This window comes from Gambusia affinis, linkage group LG10 (genome assembly GCF_019740435.1).
Source record: "Gambusia affinis linkage group LG10, SWU_Gaff_1.0, whole genome shotgun sequence".
NCBI classification, from domain to species: Eukaryota; Metazoa; Chordata; class Actinopteri; order Cyprinodontiformes; family Poeciliidae; genus Gambusia; species Gambusia affinis.
The window spans coordinates 19,968,961-19,979,546 of NC_057877.1; the positions used below are offsets into that span (position 1 = coordinate 19,968,961).

General features: G+C 43.6%; 1 protein-coding gene across 2 annotated transcripts; it reads right to left on the reverse strand.

Annotated features, from left to right (window-relative positions):
- Positions 1–4,383: 4,383 nt before the first annotated feature.
- mafaa (v-maf avian musculoaponeurotic fibrosarcoma oncogene homolog Aa) lies at positions 4,384–7,912 on the reverse strand. 2 transcript variants are annotated; one of them, XM_044129878.1, is made up of 2 exons: positions 6,141–7,211; positions 5,875–6,069 (listed from the first exon to the last, which is right to left on the reverse strand). In XM_044129878.1, the coding sequence occupies exons 1-2, from the start codon at positions 7,072–7,074 to the stop codon at positions 6,008–6,010; spliced, it is 996 nt and encodes a 331-aa protein (XP_043985813.1). In that variant the 5' UTR covers positions 7,075–7,211; the 3' UTR covers positions 5,875–6,007. The 2 variants fall into 2 exon arrangements, with proteins under 2 accessions (XP_043985812.1, XP_043985813.1); XM_044129877.1 differs by having other exon boundaries at positions 4,384–7,912.
- Positions 7,913–10,586: the final 2,674 nt, after the last annotated feature.

A 10,586-nucleotide genomic window follows, 5' to 3' on the forward strand; every position in this document is an offset into this window, starting at 1 on the left:
CATAACAATCATTAGGAAACATCTAGAGATGAGCCAAAAATTATTCATACCCCTGGCAGATACAGGTTTAAGCTCATCTTTTAAACTTACCAACATGTTTCTCCTGACCAGAAGTAATGAATATTTAAAAGTGACTCAGCTTGAGTTCTTATTGTAATGTGATAGAGAATCTGTAGAGAAAGGCAAAGCTTAGGTTGATGGAAAGGAGGTCTTTCAACATGAAAGCCAAAACTAATGTGGAAATATGCAGAAAGCTGCTCAGCAACTACAAGAAAGGTTCAATAATTATGCCAAACAAAGTTCTGCCAAAGATTTCTGAGAATAGAATGAAAATATTTTGACATGCCATCTTTTTTAAAACAAAATATAAATAAAAACTCTTTTGTTTTTTTGTTTTTCAGAACTGATACTCAAACCTCTTGATTTCCTGTTGGATCCACGTTCCTACCCTCACCTAAGGTCAATAGCTCTGCGTAGAGACAAGTGCCCAAAATGAGTTCTGCTTTAGACATAGATGAGACACAGAGCAGAGCGGCTGATCCTAAATATGGAGAGGAACTGGTTGAGGTGTCTCAGGTGTCTGAATGTCTTCAGCATGCCTACCTGCTGAGGTGTTCCTGGGACGTCCCATCAAGAGGAGACCCAGTACAGGAACATGCTGGGATCAGATGAGCTGCCCCATGTAGCTGGGAAGAAGGAAACCTGGGTCTCTGCTAAGGCTGCTGTCCCCACAATCTGACCCTGAAATAAGCAGAAGATATTTACTTTAAATGAAACAGGTTTGATTCATCTTTCTCCGTATTTCTCAATCTGCCTGGACTCAGCATTAGACGGCCATCATGAAGAATATATGTATATATTTTTCAAAACATATTCATGTTACAGAAAGAGACAGATCCCAAATGTTTGATAAGAGTATTGATTGTGCTCAAGGTCTAAGAGATGCAGAGAAATAATCAAAGCGGGAAAATACAAGAATGACTTCAGTTTAACTCTGTAAATTCTGTGGCTTCGTCTGTGGGTTATGTTGAAAAGTTATGGCGTTATAAACTATTGGAATAAGATCATTCACTTTTAGAAAATTTGACATGTTTCACAGGTTTCTAAATAAACCTGGTGGCATCAGGAGAGATGCAGGGTCTGATCATCTCTGTTATATAAAAATGAAAAGTTTAGCTAAAACTAAAGTCATGATGAAGGATGTTTCCAGTCATCTTCTCAGCTGAGTAGATGGTCAGCAAAGTCAAATTATTGAAGGGCTTTAACATTATAAGCTGTATGAGCAAACACAAAATAATAGCTCAGTTAAATGCGTCAAAACAATTTGGTCATGGAGGTAAAAATGTGCTTGGGTGCTCCAAAAAAATTTATCCAGATGTGACAGAAAAGAATTACCATGTTAAGATGGTAGAAAATTGCATAAAATTTCACAATACAGAATAATTAATACGCAAATACAAGCAAAAACATTTTTCAATAATCTGAACAAAAAAAACCCTTTAGACCAATAAAAGAGTTGGACTATCTTACTGTCAAAGTTTGTTTTTTCCAAGCACTATAAAAGAAAAAGAGAAGTTTTCCCAAATTCTGAGAGCATCCTGGGAGCATTTGACTGAATCTTGGTGGATCCAGTATCACAGCCAATAACATGATACGGCTTATGCCTCAGACAGAAAAATAGAAGAAAAAAAAAAACAGTATCAGGGCTTTTGAAGCAATCAAGCAAACTTTGTGCTGAAAACAAATTCACAGAACCAATAAACCTCCCCCACAGCTTCCATCGGAGAAACTCGTGCAGCAGCAGTGAAACGACAAAGGGAAGGAGGTCATTATCAGTTTGATTAAAAGGATGTGAATCCATCAGCTGCTGTTTGTCTGCACTCTGTTTATGATGTGCGTGTGTGGGTGTGTGTGCGGGCGTGTGCGTGCGCGTGTGTGTGTGTGAGTGTGTGTGTAGGTATGCTGTAGGTAAGCCGAGCCGAAGAGACGCTGACTGTGTCGAATCTCAGCAGCAGCAGACGCCAGAGACGCACCGCAGCCCCCGCGCCACCCCCACCCCCCCTCCGCTTCCATCTCTGTTTCTCTCCATCCCTCCTCACTCGCTTTGTTTGAGCTCAGATGGACTCTGCCCTGATTTATAGAAAGAAAAGCCCTCAGAGTAGTCACAGTGATATCTCTCTTTTCCACACACACATACACCCACACCCACATATAACACGCACACATACAGAGTGAGCCCCGAAAGTCCACTGCATACCACCACATTCTGCTCCAGGTACACACACACACACACGCGGTCCCCCGTCTTGTGTGCGAGGTGACGGCTGTCACACAGCTCAACGTTTCCTCTGAGTCAGCAAAAGCAGCAGGAGGAGCAGAGTGATGGAGAGCCTGGAGAGGAGAGAAAGAGAGAAAGGAGGGAGCAGGAGAAGAGATATTAGGAGAAAATTAAGATTTCAACTCAAAGCTGAACGTTCAGCCCATAAAGAGACTCAGCAAATTGTTTAATTTGGAGAGTTAAAGTGCAGAGATGAGAAAGATGCATGCACTCATATCAGCCAAAAACATTCATCTTTATCATCGCTCCATGGGCGATAAGTGGAAACTGACTGATTTTAAACTAAGAAAATGCAGCCTTTTTTTATTTGAAGCAATCAGCTATAAGATATTATTTTATAGCTGATTGGCATATAATGTATTCAAAAAATATTAATTGAAAATTATGTTTTATCAAATTAAAAGTGTAGAAGCTTGTACAGCAAGGAAACAAAAAGAGCAATTTTTATACATCAGGACCAAACTGAAGATTATACACAGATTTCCTCAGACAGACGTTTTTACAGACTGTTTTAACTTACCGAGTTTGGTTTTACTGGGGACTTACTTGAGAGTTGATCCGACCGTGGATGCCACACACATTACTTCTGATTGGACGGAGTTAGGTTAAATATTTCATTTTGAACAGTTTGTTTTAACGTAAAGTAGCCTAAAATGGCTTTTTTTTGTGATTTTAATCATAATAAAAACACATTTCAGTTTGGCACAGTGACAAAGGCTGACAACACTCATACATAACTTAAGAGTGTATATTCCCAAACATAAAACAGCAGATAAATCAATATCAACAACAACAATCTAGCCTCAAACTGCACCGTATCCAATAATTATTAATGATGATGAACTTCTGACTAAAAAAAAAGCCACATCACAGCTTTAACCAGCGAAGCAACTCAAGATATAGCTGCTGTAGCGGATCACTGACCTGCACCCACCCAGAGGTCTCAGCACACTCATGTACACACACATTCAGAGACACACACGCACGCACACCATTTCCCAATCACACACTCCTTCACGGCGGTTTATGATCCGTGTTTGAAGTGAGCCACAAGCCGCCGGGTCTGACGGCGGTGTCACATCAGCACCAACTCGGACTGGCACTCGTCTCAAGCTGCGCTGTGCGCCATCCAGCGCCAACAAACAGCTTCATTTAGCGCTGGCACAGTCACGAGAGCGCGTGCGTGCGTGCGTGCATGCATGTATCCCACGCCACGCGCGGACCACTGAGGTGTCATACAAAGTTACCCCCGTGGAACACGTGTTCAGTGGGTCAGAGGAAGCAGGCGGGCAGAGAGCAATGAACCAGCCAGGCTTCCAACATCATCGATCACCGACTTTCGAGGTGCGCGGAGGCCCGTAAATAAGCGGCCGGAACCGCGACAGAGAAGTGGGCGCTTTTTGTGTGGTCCAGTCCTTCACACACACACACTTGCATCTGAAAATCAGAAAAATCAGTGTTGCAGGAGGTCAGAGCATCTGCTGCCCCAACATCCTGCAGTCTGCGGCGGGGTGAGAGAGTCAGCGCGGCCCGCGGAGAGAAGCTCCATCACCGGCTCCGAGTACAAACCAGCCTCTAAAATACTAAAATGAGACGAAAAAATGTGGAGAGAAAAACAGAGGATAAAATAAATAAATAATCATTTAATAATAATAATAATAATAATAATAATAATAATAATAATAATAATAATAATAATAATAATAATAATAATAATAATAATAATAATTTTTTATGCGCGGAATTTTTGTTATTCATATTTTTATTAATATCCTTTCTTTCAACAATCGTTTACAAATATATTTAAATTAAAATGTAATCCGCTGTGATATAAAACTATTCAAAACGAATGTTTTAAGTTGCGCTTACAGCTGCAAATGACATATTTATTTTCTGTTAATGAGCAGTAAATAATATACATTGATTTAAAATGTTCAATTTTCGTTTTGTTTAATTGTTTCTAAACCAAATAAAGTTTTGATGTCGCTCGATGCCTTAAAAAAAAAACCTCCCTTCCATCAGCAGGCGGGGTCCAGAAACTAAACATTTCGTAAGTTTCAGAAATGTGAATTTTTGAAACTTCAACGCATTTAAGTGCCACTTGTTTAATTGTTTTCCAATTAGTTTAGCTATTTGGGCAAAACATTTCGCTGTAACAACGATAGACAGCAGCCGCGCTACAGATTTGGGACAGAACTTTTTATTAAACATTATGAAAACATGAGTTTCTCAACAAACTTTTTTCCACTTTGCAGATTTTTCCACTTGTTGACACGTCAGGACAGGTCCGTCGGATAAGTATAGAAATCATATGTACAGATATACATCCACAGCACTGTGCAGAAGTCTGAGTCTTGAGATAGATCAAATCACCATTAATCAAATTCAACTTATTTAAGATTTTTTCTTTTTTTTTTTTTCTTTTTTTTTTTATCGGCCGAGATTTTTGGCGGGAACATGAATCCTCGGTTTCGTTTTTCCACAAACACCAGAGCGCTTCTGCACAATATTGCACATATATCTTAGGCAGCAGATAACACACGAACTTTTTCTGTTGACAGGGTAATGATCAGCTGTGTACCACCAAGCAAAAATGTCCCGTTTTTTCTAACAATCAAGCATCCTCCCCTTCAGCTCGCTTTAAGACGTCGGGGCGGCAGGGGAAAACCCGAAGGCCCAGCAACATTTTTCATTATTTACCATAAAAATAAAAAAGAGAGAAAATAAATCATTAAGTCTTTTTAATCTTCAGATTGGTGCATAGAGTTTTAGCAGCAGTCCTTTTCCATCCTTTAAATCAAATTTTACATCCAGGTTAAAAACAGAAACATTTCTCCAGTTTGCTCTTTAGTGCAGGTTCAACATGTTCAGCAAGAGGAGGAGGATACCACAGACAATTTGCATGCTGTAACATACAAACATTTTTGGATTAAGACATTTCAAAGAATCCAAGCAACAAAAGCCTTAAAAAGAGAGAAGGTAAAATAGCACAGGTCACTGCTTGTTTTTTTTTGTTGGTTTTTCTTTTCTACACATTATGTACAGGTGGAAATAAATACAGTCTAAAATCTGGCTCAGGTAATCTCTTTTTGTCATTTTTCTTTTCTTTTTTAAAACAATAGAAAAAACTGATTGAAAACAGCATGTAAAGACGCATCCATGTGTTTCGCAGTGAAGCAGATTGTTTTTGCATTTCAGTCCGCAGTTCTTTGCACCTCTCATGGGGGCGAAGGGGGGGTGGGCTTTTTCTGCATACCCAGGCCTTACTGATGGCTGAGGGGTGGAAGGATGGCTGGGGAGAACCCATGGGTCATGCTTTCCATACATATGTGGATGGGGTTTTGGCCGGAGGTTACCATACATGTCCTGCATGCAGGGTTGCAAAAGGATGAGGAAGGGGGTCGGGGGGAACTATTACACTTGCATTACTGAGAGTCTCTGCACCACAGCGCATTCTCCTCCTGCAGTCTGTGCTGCTGCTGCTTCTGCCTGGTTCTAACACAAACCCGGCGGTCTCTCTGGATTAAGACAGTCATTGGTTCATAAGACTTCTGACAGGAGAGGAGTCTGCAGCCTGAAAGTGATCCCATGTGCCGACCTGACTTGTTTGTTGTGGACTTACAGAAGTTTAACATCTTTAAGACTCACAGACGTGACGCTTGTGCGCACCTAACCTTTATTTGTTAAGTAGATGAAATTTAAAGTCTTTGTTGTTGTTGTTGCGGAATAATTGTAAACACAAATCAGAAAATATCGATTAGAGTCAGAAGAGTGTGGAGGTGAGCGCGGTAATGTCTCTCTCACATGAAGAACTCGGTGCTGGCCTGTTTCCCGGACGGATCTCTCGTGTTCGCGGGCCCGCCGGAGTTGTAGGTCCGGCTGGCCAGCTTCTCGTACTTCTCCTTGTACAGATCCCGCTCCTTGACTAGGCGCGCCACGTCCTGCTTCAGCTGCTCCACCTGGTTTTGCAGGGTGCACTTCTCCGTCTCCAGCATGTGCCGCTGCTGGACGCGCTTGAAGCGGCAGGACTGCGCGTAGCCGCGGTTCTTCAGGGTGCGTCGCTTCTGCTTCAGGCGAATCACCTCCTCTTTGCTGAAGCCCCGCAGCTGCCGGTTCAGCTCCCGCACCGTCATGCTCACCAGCTGCTCGTCCGAGAAGCGGTCCTCCAAGCGGGTGTGGTGGCCGTGGTGGTGGTGATGGTGGTGGTGGTGGGCCTGATGGTGGTGCACAGCCGAGGCCGCGGATAGGTCCTCTCCGACGTATTGCTGCCCGCGGAAGCCCTCGTAGGCCTGGTGATGATGGTGGTGATGGTGCGCGTTGCCGATCAGGGCCTCGACCGCGTCCTCCGGCGTCAGGTTGAGCGCCTCCGGGTTGATGTGATGCTGGTAGCTGGGGATCCAGTACAGGTCCTCCAGCTGAGGCTTGCCCGGGTTGCTGTGATTGTTGTTGCCGCTGCTGTTGTTGCTGTTGCTGCCGACGTTGACGCCGCCGGGGAGGCCCTGGTTGGGCTGCGCGCCCGGACTCGGGGCGCAGAAGCTGGGCGAGGAAGGCACGGAGGAGCAGGGTGTGCTGATCGGGGTGGAGGACAGTGAGCCGGACGGTAGGCGGTGACAGAAGCGGTCGGCCTCCAGCGGCTCCTTTTTCACCTCGAACTTCATCAGGTCGAAGTCGTTGACGTACTCTATGGCCAGAGGGCTGTTAGGCAGCTCTGCGCTCATGGCGAGGTCGGTGGCCATGTCAGTCCATGCGACGACTCCCGGCCTCACAGCCAAACCGACAGCGGGCAAGTTGCACAGGGAATTAAAAGCCTGTATGGTGTATATATAGGTACACGCACACGCCTGGTGCGTGGAACTGCTGCAGGCCCGCTGGGTGGGAGGAGAAACTACTTAAGGCTGCTAGTTCCACAGGCCACTTCTATATATAGCGGAGTGAATATACGTCTGCATGTAAATGAACTTGTACACCTGCCAGTTCGCCTCCACTCGCAGCTCTTGTTGACAACTTATCCCAGGTCAGATGAAGGCTTTAATAGCAGGAGCCCCCGGAGCGGCTGAAACTGGAGCTCGCTGAATTTGGAGACACCAGCGTGTGTTGTCCTCGCTTCACCTCTGCAGAGCGCTCCCCTCCCTGATTTATTGCCCTCTGTTGTTCTGTTTTTGTTGGTCAGAATTAGTTTCCAACCATCGGTCGTCTCCTTCTGCAGTTCTAGTCACCGCAGCATGGCCCAGCTTCAAAAGTTTCGCACTCGGTCACATCGAGCGGTGCGCAGGCGTGCGTAAAAGTGTCAACAGTCCCAGGAATTCCAAACTCTGTTCTGCAGGCACGCCTGTTCTCAAAGTTCATAAAAGTCTGAGATGAAGCATGAAAGTTGGAGGTCTTACTTGGAGACAGAAGCTGCTCCTTGTTGCTGTCCTCAGTCCATATTTCTACTTGAAGCTGGCATCGTCCCCCTTGCCGGGTCGCGTTCCTGATCTTAACGTGTTGATTGTGTGTAAAATTGTACACAAGAGGTGAGAAATTCCACTTTGCTTTGTTTCTAATTGTCTCTTATATGCACCCCAAAGCTACCCGGTGAGAACCACGCAGTATCAGCGAGGTGCTGGGAAGCAGCCTCTTATAAATGCTGCGTCCCGCCCTCCCCTCACTGCCGACCCTCCCACACGGAGAGGCGACAGGCCAATGGGAGGACACCGCTGGTGCGTGGTTTAAGTGAAGCTGCTTGCTCCGTCCGAGGATAGCCGAACGAAACCGAAGAAGGCGAGAGAAGCGGAGCGCGCATGCATGCATACATGCAGGGAAAACAGGTGCAGCAGATCCCCCCCTCTAGTGACCGAGCAGGCGCTACTGCACGGTGGAGCGCGGGCCAGATAGACACCAGGGAAACCTCTGGAAGAAAAATAACTTCACTCTGAAAAAAAATAAATAAATACATTTTAGGTGCAGTAAAACAGAGCTATATAGCTATATATATATATATATATATATATATATATATATATATATATATATATATATATATATATATATATCTATATATATATATATATATATATATATATATATATATATATATATATATTGGATATATAGAGGCTAAATCAGCATTCATTACAAAAGTAAATGTAGATTAATGTATCTTGGGCTTTAGTATTGATGTGTTGCAGTATTATGCAAATTGGAAATATGTTAATTTGCTTCATGATTGTGGATGCGTTTATTGATGACACATTACCAGAATGAAACATTGGCTGTGGACTTTGTGGGAACTTCACCTTGAACCTGAAGCAACTTGGATTTTGTGTTCTTTTTGTTTTTGTTCACTCTTCTTCTAGACTTTAGATCACTGAGTCTTATTTCTAATTAACATTGAAAATATGATTATAAAGTTTCTGGTCAAAGGATATTGTAACAAGAACATATTGTTGTAGTGAATGTCACAAATTTGAGGCACTAACTCTGCACATGTCCACACTTTTTCCTTCCACTCAACTTTCTATTAATATACCTGGGTACCAGTGAGCTTGCCAAGCAATAGCACTTTGTGTCTTGTCATCATTTCGGAAAATGTAAATAATGCTGATTCAGCAATCTTCCTCATAATACTGAAAAAAACAACATTTTGTATAAAATATTTTTAATGGTTTTAATATTCAGATTTTATAATAAACTAGATTTTTGATTTTCATTATCTGTAAATGGTAATAATTAAAGTTAACAGAAACAAACACTTTACAAAGGTCAGTCTGCATGGTGAAACTATATAGAATGATTTACACGGAAAAAACCCTGACTTTTCGATTATAATTTTAATTTATTGCGACATTATCCCTAATCTTTATTAGATAGGAAGTGCATCAGAGTGTACATAGACTGGAGTGGTAGTTTTGGTTCTTTCATTATTCAGAGGATAAACTGTCACATTTTGCAGTAGCTATAGGCTAGTTGATCTTCCGATCACCGATCAAAACTCAATGAAGAAAAAAAAAATAATTAAATTTGTGCGTATCAAAGGTAGGCTTCCCAAATTTAAAGCTGTGATCTATAGAGCATTCCCACTTTTGTTCTGTGTAAACCGTTGCTTTTTATATCCACTTATCTCCTTTAGGGCCTCTGATACCACAAATCAGCAAATCTATCAATCACTGATCGATCTGAGGCCCTCTGCCAGAGGAATAAAAAAATCAATCTGCATTTCCGCAAGTCTGCGTGGAGCCGTGGCTGCGCGTGTGTTAAGTATGATTGGGCAGTCCCAGCAGGTTTTCATTCCCAATTAACCACAAATCGCATCCCCAGGCTCATCTCTGCGGATCGACGGATAATTAAGCTGCACCGCCGCCCGGCTCTATCCGGGACACATCTGTCTCTCTCTGTGTGTTTTTTATTTCTGGATCCGGGCAGCTTCCAGGTGATGGGGTGGAGGGGCAGGATGTCGATACCGCTGATAAGCATCGTGGGAGCACGACTTAAACAGGGACGTCGCTGCGCCTGACCTGTTTAGCCTTTTCAGCAGCGCCCCGGGGCCCCCGGGGGACACATACTCAGCGGGCGATATATCCGAGGAATAAAGTGCCGATCAGTGTAAAAAAAACAGGTGGTAGTAAGTTTAACTTGGTCAGATGTGGAGAGGAAAGCCTTGCGCAGCTGCTGAGCTTAATTTCCAGTCCGAAGCGGTCATGAAATATACTCCCCTCCTCCTCCTTCTCCTGCTTCAAATCTGCTGGCAGGGACGAAAAGGAGGATATGAGATGAAGAGACGGAAATCATATCAAAGTATTTCAAGTTTAGGTGCGCAAAGTCATTAGAAGAGGCTTTTTGGAGCTGGCCATCAAACGGCCAGCTAAGCAGTCTGCATTGAAATGGCGCAGTTAAGGAGATCTGCGGTGGTCCATTCATCGTGAGGGAAAGGGGAGTGTCTGCGGCCGCAGCTTGGGACAGGAATATTTGAAGTCAGGCTTTTCCTTTGTGCCTTTACATATTAGGACTTCGCTGCAAATGCACTTCTGGCGACTTAAGTGAAACGGACATCAGCAAGGTGGAGGATCGTTGCTGGGCTTTAGAGCCAAGGTGGCCCCGCATCTCAGCTCCTTGAAGGGGCTCAGGGTTATCACAGGCCCGGATGGAGGGGGTTCTGTCACTAATGCTCCAGCGCAAGAATCAGCTTTAATTTAAAGTTAAGGGTCATCTCTCTTTACAGAGTAGAGTTAAGGTATGGCTTAATGTTTGTCCCTCCGACCTGTAAAAATGT